The 16,274-nt window shown below is 37.2% G+C and overlaps 2 protein-coding genes across 7 annotated transcripts in view; one reads left to right on the top strand and one right to left on the bottom strand.

Annotated features, from left to right (window-relative positions):
* LOC143895895 (nucleolysin TIAR) overlaps nucleotides 1–16,274 on the bottom strand; it is a 529,366-nt gene that overhangs the window by 429,328 nt on the left and 83,764 nt on the right. For all 5 annotated transcript variants that reach the window (XM_077403351.1, XM_077403356.1, XM_077403354.1 and 2 more), the window contains exon 3: nucleotides 9,320–9,415. In XM_077403351.1, the coding sequence (XP_077259477.1) occupies nucleotides 9,320–9,415 (96 nt within the window). The remainder of the gene's footprint in view (nucleotides 1–9,319; nucleotides 9,416–16,274) is intronic.
* The window catches only part of LOC143895897 (uncharacterized), a 250,285-nt gene that overhangs the window by 193,486 nt on the left and 40,525 nt on the right, over nucleotides 1–16,274 (top strand). The window lies entirely within an intron of this gene.

The raw sequence follows: 16,274 nt of genomic DNA, 5'->3' as shown, positions 1-16,274 counted from the left end.
AATCGATCAATTGAAAATCGTTCGAACGACAATCGATTTCGAATCAATTGGAGCCACAGTGTAAAACTAACAGGATACGTATTTCTCCGGTCGCCACCCCGGCCCACAGTCGACTTCCACTCCTCCAATTCCTCCATTTCTACGTCGGCCCGCCTGCCACCCGCGTCCCCTCATCCTCAACCCCTTCACGTCCCGGCCACAAAATGAGACTACCCTCTGCCTCCCTTGCCTCCTCTGTCGCCCCTCGTACTCTCTATCCGCAAACCTCCTCGCGTGACTCTCCGTCCCTCTTTATCTTTCCTTTCATGCCGTCAGTCGTTCGCAGAGCGCAGCAGTCGCCGGCTCTTTGTTTTTCATCAGGCGAACACAATTTTGAGTTACAGTTCATTCGATTCTCTTTTATTTAATTTTCATTAACGATCCCCAACGCGCATTGGCCATCGCCTTTTATCTTTTTCGTCGATGGACCGACCATAAAGTCCCATCTTTGCCGTCCTCCAAATCGCTCTTTTCGTTCAGTGCCTTCGGCATCGCCCGTGTCTGACTATGAGTGTCCGTTACCACTATGTCCGCGCGCATTTCTGCCGTACAGACACGCGCTGTTTCATCGCTGGGGCGGTAATTTATGCTGAATTAATTCAAACGACATGTTCGACGACGATGAAGAATTACAACAGTAAAATTTATTTTTGCATTTGCTTGTTTTTCTCTCTCTCTCTCTCTCTCTCTTTCTCTCTCCATTAAAGATTATGAAATAGATAAAGATAAAGAGACTATGGAATTATGCTTGTTGTATCATAAAGTATCTAATAATTTACATCAAACAATCATGTAGTTTTCAACATTGCGAGGTAAGTGCATGGTTACGCAATATCAATGAAAGATTTAACAAAAATTTATTATCATACTATTGTTATCAAGAAGAGTAACGATATAGAACGTAAAGGAAAGAACTGTATAATTTTCATACAAACACCAACTATAAATTATATGATTTCCGCGAACATACAAAGATAATGATAAAAAATATCCTTTTTTTTATAAGTTCTTTTGAAAAAAAAAGAAAGCAAAAGAGGTAGATAGTAGATGAAAAAAGAGATAACGTAGGTACATGACAGGACGGAAAAGGGGTACGAAGTCGGTAAAAGAGCGGTAGGAAGGGGCAGTTAATGAAAAGCGTCTGACGAATAGACCAACTAATTGTATCCGAGAGGAATTAATAAAAACGCCTGACGGGCCGGCTGGTGTGTCGGCGAGGGGTGATTCTCCATCATTTATTTCATTTTCCTCAAAGTGCCGTCGCTTTTTTTCCATCTTAGAGCACTCATATCCGCCTATCCTCCCATTTCATAACATACTATCTTCGCACAATAATCTTTCACATCTGGGACTGGATATTTCATTCCGTTCTCCTGATATAACGTAATATAATATCTAAGTAAATCAATACCGATATGACTATCTTTTAATTGCTTAAGAGGCAGTGATGTTGGTATCAATATTAACAGAACTGCCTGTTAATTTAATTATATTTAATGATAATCGTTAGACAAAATTGTACAAATCAAATATAATAAATTTTTAATGCGAACTGTCTTACGCATGTAATATATTTTATTCAAAATACTAACAGTAAGCTAATTATGATGCATTATAATGATTTTTATTTTAATATAATCCATTCAAATGTTTACAAAGTTTCAATGTACATACGATTGTCTTGAATACATACAATACGCTTACAATAGCATTTTATTTCTTATTACTGTGATTACACGAATGTGTGTTAAATCTCAACATCCACGGTCATTGGAATTTGATAGATAAATGGCCATTTATTGGCACGGGAAATCTTTGCAATTTGTCCATCATTGAGTGCGGTCTCCGGTTTCGTAGAATGGCAAAGCTTTTTGCACACTTGAACTCGGTCACACTAAATTTCTGGCCGGGTAGACTCCAAGTTGCGGCGAGCGGGAGACCAAAAATAATGGCCGCCACGGCTAAAACCAAAAATAATCGGGCGCCGCCTGCTGTTCCCTCACTAAATCACCGTTCTCGGTACTACGGTGACCAGTTTCCGTCTCTCCGCCTGCACCACGCACTCGCACCCACCTTTGCCCTACGCGTCACTTGCCTTCCGCCCCTACCGCCATACCGTCTCATTATTTACCTTAATTGGCGACAATTAACAAATAATTAATTGCAAAACGCGGATAAAGTATACCTCGAAGTAACTGTTCAAAAACCCGTCTGAAAATCCTGTTCGGTTTCCCGGGTTAAAATTTTGGAGTTTGGGTAGTAGGCCGCGGATGAACGATGTGCGCGCGAAGGTACTAAAATGTTATTACTAGGAATATATATGGCCATCGCGGGGAATAATATACGTACATGCGTGTCGAGTGCATTGCAGTGTGGCAAAGAATATGTGTAATTCAAAGTAAAAAAAGAAAAAAACAGGAGCAGCGCAAAAATATAGATCGTAAATCCGTTTTGCAAACGGGGCTTTACCGGTTTGACTATAAATGTATTTTAGGATTACGAGAGTGATGGAATTAAATATATCGTTCATCTATACATATATGCATAAGTCACAATCCATAAATAAAGTATTTAACTATTGCTTGCTATATGACGTTCATGTAAAAGTAATAAATTGCATAGATCTATAGTTGTTGAATATTTAACGAAAAAACATTGTAAAAAAATCTATTCCACGTTTTTTACTTCAATTTATATCAGAGGGGTTTTAGTTTATATACAATTGACGAAAGATTTACTTTTATGAGCGCGACGTTACTGTTGTTATTTCTTAAAAAAAAACAAGCACATTTGCAGATTAAGATAAACTAAAACTTTGCATTTATTTTTTGTTTGAATTCTGGAAACAAGTTTTTACCAATAAATATATTTTGTTTCATTGACGGATATTTATTTCATCTATGTTCCAAAAAGAACCGTCTACATTTTCAACACATGCTCAAGCTCAATTTACAATGGAATATATATATTTCGCAGTATTAACTATCAGCTTCCCATCTTTCGAGCAACGGTGATTTTCAGCAGTAAATATTTTCTACAAAATTACGGACAATCGTAAAACTTGATATCCATCCGTAATATCTGTTCGGTATAATCGTACCTTGAAAAAGTCACATTTATCAGACATGTAGATTACACCGTGCAGCATTATGTATATATTGATGTTATAACTGATGTGCGCCGCGACGCTAAATAAAAACGTACGATAATAACAACATGCCGCGTGACGACGTGGAACGAGCCAGAAACGTCCGCAACGCTTTGGCAAATGCATCTGTCAGCGAGGAAAAGCGGCGCGGGAATGGCTTCCTCCTCCACCGCTGGCTTCAACACCCCCATCTACCCTCGAAAACCGTCCAGTCTGCGCCTCACCCATCCATTCGGTCCCCTTTCCGCTTCCCTCCCCATACCCTCGTCGCTCAACGCCTCTCCCTCTGGTCCGTTTCATCTCACTTTCTCGCCATTCCCTCCGGCAATTACTATAAATCAGAATCGCAGTCAATATTTAATCCTCGTGGAATGGTGTTCGGCTCGGACGGGGAGGCTGGCGAACGAGCGGGCGGCTGCACGTTCAGTGGTAACCGCCGAGGTGCAGCGGGGGCTGATGCAACAATGCCAGTAATGCGATAAAATATACTACGTGTCGAGCTGGGGCAAAGAGGGCCGAGGGGAAATGGGTGAAATGTCCACTGTTCATGCTGACCATCGTTCGTTTGACTCTCTCAGCCATTCCCTCGATAGAGTAGTTTTCGGATAGCCATTCGTCGAAAAACGAGAAAATGCTAAACGTTGGGAAAAACGCTAAGAATCGTAACAATTAATCAGACCAATATGCTTCGTATTTTAAGATCCTTTGTTATAATATTGATCATAAATGTACGTGTACGTGTTATATAATACTTATTGTTAGACAAAAGAAGCATAATAATAATTTTTTAAGCAGATAGTAGAGAAGAAATTGTAATAATATTTTAACCGTAATTGCAATATTTTCTTTGATATATCACAATTTTACTTGGTTGTTTAGTTATTTTGATTTGTTCTTCAATCTTAAACAATGATGCTGGATAAAAAATAAATTCAACACTCTGTAACATTAATAATAAGTATCTCTTATCGTTTCCCGCGTTCAATTGTCCGCAATCATCTAAACTATTCTAAACTCACCAAATCGACAAGGCAGCTCTTCTCGATCTCTCTTTAAAACAAGTAGCGGCTAATATTTACGATGCGGAGTACAGTCGCGTGCCTTGAAACCATAAGCGATGGAATTGCCAGCAACTTCTGTTTTATTAGGGAGACAAGGCGACCAACGTACCAATTCGAATGTCATTATTGAAGTAAAGCGGTTCGTGAGCTTATTACTGTCATTATTATTGCCATCACGAGGAATTCGTACAGTTTTTAGATCGAACCGTTGTCTCATCTTAAAAATATCTTAATACTTTCTTTCCTATACTTGTACTTCAATACGTATAAGTGCAGCAGTATTCATTAAATCAATTCGTTTCTTAAATATAAAATATGTTTCCTGCTTGATGTCGCACTATATTTATACAGCAAGAATCCGCGATAAAATATAAATAAGTGATGATAACATTCTATCGAAGGTATTTAAATTAACATTTTAACATTGATGTAATATTTTAAACTTAGAAATTTATGAAAATTAGAAGCTTACTGACCTACGTACATATGACACGTCAGTACACGAGAACTAGAGAAAGTGAGACGTTTGCAATGGAAATTAAGTAGCATGAAAGCAGGGCCTCATTGTGGGCAGAAGAATAGAATCTCAAGGGTTGGGTCCTCAGGGAAATCAAAAGGCAGTGGGCCTCCGGGATAAACCAGCCAGATCTCAGTGGAGGTTCGCCAAAGTAGCTTGTCAATAACTTAAATCTCAATCGTAACTTGGTACTCCCAACTGATTTCCGTTTCTGCGACTCGTATCTGCTTCTCGTCGATATTCATAGCTGACGTATCTTCCTATGTTCTGAAGGAGTACGTGCTTTCGGAAATTCATTCGTCCTATGTACTCTCCTTTCTCTACCTTCTCGTTTTGTAGGTTACTACTTGTATACCGCACGTCTAGAGTGATAAAAAACCATTTCGAAAAGACTTTATGTAGGTATCACGTGCCTTAAGAGATGCACTTATAATTTTCTAAATATAATATTAAAAGTACTATGTATTTATTAAAACGTTAATTCGTAACTTTAGTTTAGAATCTTCATCTTCATTCTAATCTCATATCATGATTGTGTTCTATAAGTTTCACACTTAATTCTTTACACAACACATCTTTCTATTTTGCTTCAATAGATAGATTTTGTTTATATTTGATAGCTTTCTCTACGGCAGATGAAATATCATTTTGTCAGATTTCTATCGGCTGTGTGAGTTGACCGAAAAATGGCTGAAAGATTTTCGAGGGCGACTGAGGAGACAAAACATCGCAGGCACGACGCGCGGTACAATACCCATCCACCCGCGGAGATTGGCTTCTACCATTCATAACTTCGACACATTCTCTGTCAAAGCGTTAGCACAGATTGTCAACCGTTACATCACCAGCCATCGAGTACAAAGAGCGTAACGCTAGTAAACACGCTTCCATCTACGCTTCTTTTTGAACGCATTGTTCCGAAAGAGTGAAGGCGTGCTATACCATAAATCGTTTCTTACATTTAAGGCGTAATATCGCTTTAACTTAAAGTCGAGTAGAATTATTAGCAACAGAATAAAATACTACTAAATTTTTATTACGCAATTAAATATTATCGCATTGCAATAAAAGATATTAACATATTGAAGTTTTTAAATACTTTGTTTTTATGAAGTCAGGATGTTACAATGTTTAATTAAAATTTTTTTAAATTTATTTGTTCAAATTTTACAAAACTGATGTTTCATACGCTTATTGAATCAGTAATTGATTTCTGTTGCTAGGATGTTCCGCACACTGCACGAATGTGTATCTAAATTAGGGAAGATATCAGCATCCGGTGCTATATCCTCGATTGCTCTTGTTAAGAGATTGGTGCAATTGTCAACCAACCCGTGTACAAGCTTCTCGTTTAGGAAGCACGCTGTATTATTCACACAAACAAGACAACTATGATATCCATAAACAAGGCGGAGAGTAAAGCCAAGCTAAAGTTACGAGATCATACTGTCCTCTTCTTACCATCTGCGTCCACGTTGTGAACATCACAGAATGGAATTGGGAAGCCATCTATTTGTTATTTGATGCCAGTATTTACCAAATTGTAGTATACTGTAGTTAATTAAATAATGACTCAATTATATGTATATGGATATGGATGCATTACAGCAACCAATTTGTACTTTTAAAAAATGCATGCAAAAAATAATTTAATTAATTAAAACAATGCGAGCATTATTGAATATTAATACATATTGTATTTTAAATTTTATGCCATTAATAGCAATTGATTATCTAAATTAATAATACATGTGATTATTTATTCCAAAATCGCCACATTAGTTCTATCAAACTTCCATATAATTACATCGTATAAAGTATAGACTATTTTAAAATGGTTTCATCAATAGGATAAAATTACCCAAAAAGACAATTACCCAATATATCTGTTTTACACAACGCGTCGTTTTTTATATAATAACGAGAAATCTAATAATTCGTTAAAAAAATAAGAGGCCATCAACGAACGATGCATCATCATTCAGAGCTGTGAGTAAAAATTAGAAACATCAGCGTGACAGCCAATAAGTTTCTGCAAACAGCCGGGGGAGGATTTACATCTTCCTTACTTCCGTACTTGGGAGCTATTTACAGCCGGTACATTACGGTGTAAAGTTCCCGGGCAATCGACGTTTCGATACATTATCAGCAAGAAAGACAAATGTTTCGCCCACGCGTAGGTAATTGATACTATCGGTATCGATTACCATTACCGCCGGAGCTAATTACCTCCGGCATCGTAATCGAATACAATGAGGTAAACAGCGGGCTATTCGCGTTGCAACAACACAACCGTAATGTCGTTGACACAAAGGCCCCTACATTGTTTCGCGGGCTCGCTACGGTCACATCAGTTGAAATACCTAGCACCCTCTGATGCGCGGATCGGCTGAAAATTAAACGCTGCAGATTGAGAAACGAGGCGCGCCATATTAATAAGCCCCGGCGGGGAATTACTCGCCACGCACGATCGCGTCCGGTATAGCGTTTCTGGCGAAGTCACGTGCAAGTATAATTCGAGCTAACGAGCGACGCAGAGACTGTACTGGGCTGTATGGGGCTTGCGGAAGACGGGAGGGAAACAGTAGCGGGGTAGCGGCGGCGAGAAGGGGGTGTAAAATTCAGTGGTGTGGGACACGGGTAGGTAAGTAAAGTAAAGTCGGCGGCTGTATCGCGCTTAAACTTGAGGGTTAATTCCCCCCGTTACATAGCGAAATGCCGGCGCGCTTTCCTTAGCGATCGCGCTGCTCGGCTGCACGCTTAGGACCGCAATGCGGAATAGGTATTCCGTTGCGCATAAGAAATTCTTCTTTTGGCCGAACTTCTGCTCCGACTTACTTCCGAATTCCTTTCAACCAGGTTGCTGGCAAGGTTTGTAAGAATTTTATTCTCAACGACGCCAGGAAATCTCGCAAGGTCCTAATGAGAAATAAGAAGTCTACTCGGCTGCTCGGCACGAAAGGAGATTGTTCCCGCGATTATCGCTGCTGGAAAGAATAGCGAATTCTATATTTTACTTAATTCAAGTTAATTTCTTCACTTATTGTCGTTAAATTCTTCAGTTATATTGCATTTTATGAATATATATATATAATTAGATCATTAATATTATTTTGATCCGCAATGTTTGTAAAAAAGTTTCAAATAAAATTTGAAAAAGAGTATTTCTCTTGCTATAAATCAGTATATTCGAGCTCAAATAAGGAACTATAAGGAGCAACCATTTTTCAAGAAAGTTTGGCTAATACGGCACGATCACACTTTACTTACGCTCGCCGAAGTGCGACATACATAGAAACGTAGAGGTAGTGGGTGGTGCAGAGAGCGAGGGGAGAATGACGAGCGAAAGGAGTTAGTCTGCCACATTAGTTGGCATATCCAAGTTCCAGGCATCCAATCTATTACGACCAGTTCGGCATTAGTAATGTGTCGGCGGTAATAGCGAACTTGACGGTTCTTTAGAGAAGACGGAGGCTCGAGGAAAAGTGGGACAGAAAGCGAATGGGAAAGAGAAGGAGAGAGGAAGAAAGAGGGAAAGAGAAACATAGAGCTAGATAGATAGATAGACAGAGAGAGAGACCTACCAGGAACCTTGCTAGCGAGTGACTCATGGAAGGTAGCACCAGGGTTACCGAAGAATGTTCGGTGGCCAGGGGATAGGCGGTCGGAGAGGATCGCGCGGATAGGCGTGCACGACATCAAAACTTGCTTGAACGAATCTAAACTAACCGAGTAACTCTCCGCGTTACGGGCTACGATATATGTCGCGGTGAGATGGCGAATTGGAGGGTGTTGATGGTGGTGGGGTGTGTGAAATGGAGGTCGCGAAGGCCGCGTGCGGGAGAAGGAAGCGAGGTCAGGAAGGACCGTAGAGATGAGCGGGTGCGGTAGGCATGGGGAACGAGAGACGGCGGTGAGACCGGGGGTAAGAGTATAGGAGAAGAAGCGGCGGGAGGTGCATGGTAATAGGAGAGCAATGGAGGAGAATGAAGTAACTTGGCGTATATATCGTGTAGCATGTATAATTCTGACCACATCCCACCAAACTATGACATATTCGAACATTAGCTATTCCAGCCGGATCCCAATACCTTCTCTCAACCTCTAGCGGACCCCTTGAGCACGGCCCCGCTTCGCCCCCGACCGCAGACTTGTCCTTGCGCGCTACCATCGTTGATTCACTCGCAACCGCCGCCGACGTCCCCCCCCCCCCGCGAACTACTGGTAACCGTCAACCGGCGAACTTTAACTGCACATGGAATTCGAATATGATGCAGGAAGACGAAGGAGAACGTGAGAGGAAAGACCAAAGCGGCAAAAGGGAGAGAAAGGCATGGTCAAACGCAGTCTATCTATTCTACGTAAATTTACCATTGTATTTATAAGTTGTAACTCGATAAACTTTACTAAAATAGCATATTTGTCTTCCGCCATATTTCAATATAACATCTGAATATTTAATTAAAAAAATAAAGTTGAATTGCTATTCTAAGAAGAATGGCAGCTAAAAAAATTGACAAGAGTTGCAGGATAAATGCAATAAATGTCACATACCTTTTCCAGAAAAAGTCGCTGATTGAGAGTCGTCAGTGCTGCGGAAGCTGTTACGTGATCCGCGAACTCCACGAAAGCGTAGGCATCACTTCCAGGCTGAAACAATAATTAAAGTATTGTTATATATTTATGTATGCATAACATTCGTACAAATGGAAAAAGTACTAGAGAAAAAATGAACAAAAAAGGAAATATCAAAAAGTTATTATATTTAAATATTATGCTTATTAGAAAGTAACCGTTTTATTTTAATCGCTATACAAGGTTTTATTTCTTTTATAAACTATACCAATTATCTAATAATTTTGCCCCCTTCTAATGTATAAAGTATCTTCAAGTATATCTCTGAACATTTATAAAAAGAAATCTAGTATACCATAATATAAATTGTAACTATTTAAGCCGATATTATCCGTTACTAAAGAACATGTGCGCATAGAAGGATGCAGTATACTATCATTGCAAAAAAATACGATAAAAACTTTTATTAATATCCAGATGAAAGACGAAAGTTCAGCAGCAGTATATAAAAAAATCGTTAGAGTTTTCTATATCAATGACGGACAGAGGTATGATGTATATCGATTATTATATCTCTTCTACGTATAATAATTCTATTGTTATTATTATAAGTAATTCTTAATATTCTTTCTAACTACATTTCTAAATGTTCTACTTTTGTATAAAAGAAGAAACCAATTTTTTAAATTGTCTCTTTGGGTAATTAAAAAATTTTATAAGCTGCAATTTAAAGAAAAGAGATATTAAATTAAATACTATCCATTGTCACTAAATATTTCCACGTTTTCTGTTTAAAAGGGCAGAACGCAATTTTTCCGCAGTCTACAACGATGCGGTCGAGAGTGGAATTTCATATTTTTCAATTCTCTTCTTTTTTTTACTGTTCAACGTAGTCAGCATCGTGCCAGAAACCAACGCCGGCTTAACATCGAAAAATAGGTGATAATGGGAAAACGCAGCTGCACGTAAGTTAATTATAAGCAAGTGCTTGCGGAGGTACTAATTACTTATTGTAACTTTTGCGTTAATTGTTCTCGGTAATTGCTCTCGCTGGTAATTGGCTGTCCTTCCATCTCATTTACTTAGGCAACTCTAGCGGTCGCGAGGCGGACAGTAAAATTCTGTCATCGAAATTGCCACATCAAAATTGTATTTGCTTACACGGAGCAATTAAGTTTTCTTATAACTCTCTCTGTAACGTCTTGAAACTGTTTGATGCTGAAAGAGGCATGACGGACAGTATCGAATTGGACTTAATTCTAGCACGAGACGTCCAATTTCACAAGTTGGGAGATTGGAAATTACAGCTAACTTGTTTAACAAGATTGCAATTAGTTTTTAATTTCTTAATAACGATGTCTTCATTTATACTTGTCTGTTAAAGACAACGAAGGATGGAAGAAGTGAATACCGAAGTAGAAAAAAGTCTGTTTTAATAAAAGCATAGTAACGATTCTTATGATTTATTTGTGATATTAAACTGCACAAAAACATTTTTTCATAATACATACTCTTTTACAAATTTCTCAACATCTTATAAAGAATAATATTACAATTAGCATAATTTTTATTAAAGCAATTATTTTTTTTTCTCATACTAAGCTTTTAAAAGAGTACTATAAAATATATATGTATAATCTTTATCTATAATCGTTTTTATATAAGAAAGCCTGGAGCTATTATTATTTACGAGCGTTGTATATTATCTGGAAAATATGCGATATTTGGCGCCATTCGTTTGCGTCGTCCATTAATCTGGACAATAAAAATTGGCTTGCATTTCAAAAAGGTACCCCTCTCTATATGTCCCTATTATTATTTCTACCTGTCTCGACTTCATTGTCCGAGGGTTGAAATGCTGTTTCAAACTATAGCATAATATATTTTTTTATTATAACTTGCGGATTATACTCGATTCGCTTTGTAGGCAGTTCACGATAAAACGCTTTTCACTGCGGGCTGCAAATTGCCATTCATAACGGTACATGTTTGTGAAAATAATTAACTAAAATGTTATATTGTATTTACGTCCTGCGCTTATATACTTAATCGATGAAACAGAAATTAAATTTTTTCTCGTGCCATAATATCCATAGACTAAATAATGCTTATGACAGAAATTTTAAATATTTATTGAAATATTTACCGTGAGAAATGTGCTAAAATATTATTTATAAATACTTTGTGTATCAGTATCAGTAAAATGCAGAATACTTAATAATTTAAAATTTGCAGCACTGCTTTCAAATGCTATTAATATTTTATCGCAGATTATCAAATTTTAATCAAATGCTTTTTTTTCTTGATAATTATCCCAACATGTAATATTTACTAAAATATTATGCACACATGCTCTAACATATTCCACACATTTCCTACATTTTAAGTAGAACTGATATATTATAATATTTATTTTTTTTTATTAACATCTTTTCATCTATTTTTATATTGTTAATGTACATAATTCAACTTCGCTGTATAAAATAGACAAGTTATTACTTTTTATTAAATAGAACAAAAAAGGAGATATATAAAATTAGCAATAATTATTGCAACAATTAATTTACATTTACAATAAAATCCTTGTTTGATTTCTAAATATCAAAGAATTGCAAAAAATCTATAAACAAGGATCAGTGCAAATCAGCCTATTCGATTGGGAGCATGCGCTATGCTGTTATTCGTTTGGCTGTTGCAAGCCATCGGCCGTCCGACCAGCAGTAAATACAAACAGACTCCTAACGGCTAGCAATATCGACAGATATTGACAGACCGGTATAAGGTGCGATCCGGCAATCTGCCTTTCGGCAACGCGCATTAGCTTCGATGTTTGTATTTGGGACAGAGAGAAGCGTTGCCTATTGTAATTAGGCACGACACATCATGGAACCTAATCGCGAGGCTTCACCTCTCTGTGTCCTCGATCCATTTATTCTAATATATATATATATATATATATATATATATATATATATATACATATACTAAATGTCTCTTTGTTCTCATAGGCTAGAATTCGTCTGCGTTTCTGCAACCGCAAATAAAGGATACGTGAGAAAAGAAACTTATTTTCAACAACTCATATTTTGTAGACGAGACATTTATTATATGAATAATTTTGGCTTTTTAAATAAAATTTTAAATATAAATTGCTCCCATTGCTTCTTTTTGCCCGCTCTAGAATTTTTGTTAATTTAATATATAAATAACCCAAAGAAAACGCCAAAACACAACAATTATCTTGAAAGTTATAAAAATATAAATATGAATATAATTATAAAAAAAATATACATTTATTTATCTCAGATATTTTTGGGTGTTTATTACTTCTAAGCTGAAAAAGGGAAACACTATTGAATCTCGCACTTCAATTAGAAAATTTCTAACGCGAATATGAATAGAATTTATAATATGAAGCAACATACGCTTTCTCCGTACAACGATGTAGCTAACTACGATCTCGGATCAGGTATGCATGTTCATATACGAGATTTGTACTAGTGTTATAAGGATGATGGTATGGTGACGCATGGAACCATGGCGTGGCTAGTATGGCGCTGTCTGAACGGTGGCAGCAGAGAGTGCTCGGGGACCGTCGAGCTAAATCACTCCCTAATGGATCGAGCCGCTAATCTCTGATAGACTGCACGCTACCAGGGTTCCTCTCCCCGTTCTGCTGTATTCTCCCTCTCGTATTCACCTATGCCCATGTTATATCACCCCGCTTTGTAAAGGCGAACTATGCGCCGATGCAACGGAATCAAAAACGCGCGCATTGAAGAGCGCGAAATTTCCAACAATAAAGAAGAAATATCGCAGACAATCGTTACACAAGGTTCTATAATATTAATATGCCTAAGACTTTTCTTATTCAATAATCACTCCAATTTTAATTTATTTAACCCTTTAACTTATTTTTTTGTGTTTATTAATATGTACATTCCATGATTTAATTTGCTGTATGATAATGAATAGTTTTTATTGCATTTTATTTGAAATATGAATAAAGTACTGTAGAAACAATATTTAAATGCAAAAACTTGTCACCGTCAAATTATTATTTTTGTAATTATCTCTTTTAATTTATGTATTTTTTGTAACTTAGATCGCTACGGATGTGGCGCTAAAAAATCGGGAAATAAATAAAATAAGAAGAAACGCTATCGCGGTAAAAACTAAACGTCGTGGTATTCGAGTTTTGTGGAGCATAAGCCGCAAGCTTAAAAAGCTACCTCAGAGTACACGAAAATTTCAGAATAAAATACCGCCACGCCAACTACGTCACGCGACATAACATTCCATAGAGACCTTTAGACGAGAAAGAAACTTTCACGCGCCTGGGGTACTGCCACACAATTTATTTTTTTTTTTTTCGTCCCTTCCGCAGATGTGACTACACGCGCGTCGAAAATACGAAGCCACGTGTACTCTCATAGAATCCACGTAACGCACACGATGAAGTTGGCGTGTCGGCGGACAGTAAATCCTCCCTCCATGCGCAAGACCTGCATAAAATTTTGCAAACAATCAATTAGTCCGAAGGAAGCTTCGATAATCCGTCCGGTCAATTTGGACGACGGTTGAATCTGAAACTTCCTCTCACGGAAGCGACCAGGAAGCCGCTGTACAAAGGATAATAGGGTAATCCCTATCCCCCCCCTTATCGTATTTCCGATTCTTCGATTTACTCGTTGAATATTAATAACCATACACAAAAATTGTTATGTAATGTATGACATTTTGTGAGTTAAATTCAGTGTAAAATTACTCAACGGAGGAATATATAATTGGAATATATATTAAAAATTAAATGCTGTGCTAAATCAGGGTTTTTCAGTGTAATTCTATCAAGAACGAAATTGTACATCTCTTAAATACATACCATTGGAAAGAAATTGCGCAAAGTTGTCGAAAAAAAATATTCGAGAAGCATTTATTTGCTAATCAACGAAAGTCTAAAGTTCGCTGTAATACCATGACGCACGTCCGCGTCGGCGAGATGCGAGATAAAGTTTTATTCGGTGATAGGACTTGTCAGACTTGTGTGCCCCAGTTCCGCGTTCTGTTAGGTGCGAGAAGAGTGAAATCGCACAGTAAGATGGGCAACGGTGGACGGGCCGAGAGATCTGGCCAAGCGATCTTTACTACCGAAAATCCATTATTTTCCCCATTAGATCGTCCGTCCCGATCTTCCGGGGCAGACATTTTCGTTTAGCAGTTTTTCTTCCGATTCACGTCGTTTATGACTAACCCCCCTCTCTCCCCCCCAGGGACCATCCACCATCCACCATTCCGTGCCGTGCGTTCTGTACTATCTCGCACCTTCAAAAGCATCGGCATGCTCCCGCGCGCGCACTTCAAGCTAGAGAATCTCGTCGATCTCGTTTCTATAAACTTCCACCTCTTCGCTGGTTTTTATGTCCGACGCTTACCGTGGAACGTAAGCAAAACAGTCCGCTTACTCTCCCGTCACGACTTTTTTCCCAATGTTGAGAGTTTAAAGCAGATCGCTTTGTTTGATGCGAAGAGTCGCACGGAATTAACCTTTGCATTTCTATGCTGAACAGATACCTAAAAATATCAAACGTAATAAACATGACATCTTAAAATATCTTCAGAAATTGTGCTATTAATAATAATATTTGAAACTTTCATATTAAAACAAAAGTCTAAAAATGTCTAAAATATATAACGTAATTTGTTTTGGAAAGACTTTTAACGACATTAAAGAGCAGAGATTATATTTTTTACTTGTTATATGTATATAATTCCAAACGCACACAATTTCGGGAGAGGTGACATATAATATTAGCGTTGTTATCGATTCTGATAAAATAATGTTCAAAGCAAATTGATTAAATAGATTTGCCATTCACAGAATTGTTTATTCGTGCTCTTACTTCCGCAGAAGATAACTGCGTTATCAAGAAGATCACATAATGACCGCTAATAATCGTCATTGCTCGTGGCTAATCGTTTCAAAATAAGACTATAGATATAGAATATAGCCATGAACATTCCAGAGATAACTATCATTAAAACATGGAAATGCCTTATATGTTTCGAAATGCGCGTACGCGACGTTGCGCTGTAATTTAGACACGACGAATATCGCACTCGTAAAGATTCGCGGTCTGATATGACTCTGCACATTACATTTTCCTTAATGGCTTCACAAATGAATTGGATGGCTATAAAATATTTGTGCTCCAAATTATTCTGATATTACGGAACGCTTTATACATAATGATGTCTGCATATCGAAACCATGCAGACACTTCAAATATTATGAGTTTTATATGTGCGCATCTCAACGTATTAAATATCTGAAATATGTGAAAATATTGCAATATTTGGAATCAGTAATTTATATTAATGATAATATAAAATCACATAATAAATACTCGATATTCGTTTCTTTTATTCATAAAATTATGTACAATACTTTAATGCGTGTTATGAAACATAAATTATTTTTGCTTATTCCAATAAAATTTTACAGAAACTTTCTTGTTTCACAAAAAATTTATCTCAAAAGTATACTTTTTAATATATAATTTTACTATTAAACAGCTCTTGAGCTAACACATTAACGATAAAACGATGCACAGCGCCGTTAAGAGCTCCTATGTTAGCCGTAACGTAAACGATAAAAGCGTGACTTACATCATCTTGCAACCTTTTTACGCTTTTGTTTTAAAATATAATCCAAAATTAACAAATACACGTGTAACAGATTTTGTACTTGCTAAGCAAAGTATATTGGAGTTATTCTAGAATAAAAAATCGTATTACGTTAGAAATCGATGAATTTTGCAGAATAGAAAATCATGAATTATGACTTTTCAAATTTTTCCAAGCTAAAGAGATATCTCTACGCGTGAAGCTTCATTTTCTATGTGCACGTTTTTAAGAGATTGATTTCTTAATGTAA

Source organism: Temnothorax americanus, unplaced genomic scaffold (assembly GCF_048541705.1).
Source record: "Temnothorax americanus isolate GAGA-0224 unplaced genomic scaffold, ASM4854170v1 Scaffold17, whole genome shotgun sequence".
Lineage (NCBI taxonomy): Eukaryota > Metazoa > Arthropoda > Insecta > Hymenoptera > Formicidae > Temnothorax > Temnothorax americanus.
Note: the sequence above shows the minus strand (reverse complement) of the source record. Positions and strands in the feature narration are given on the sequence as shown.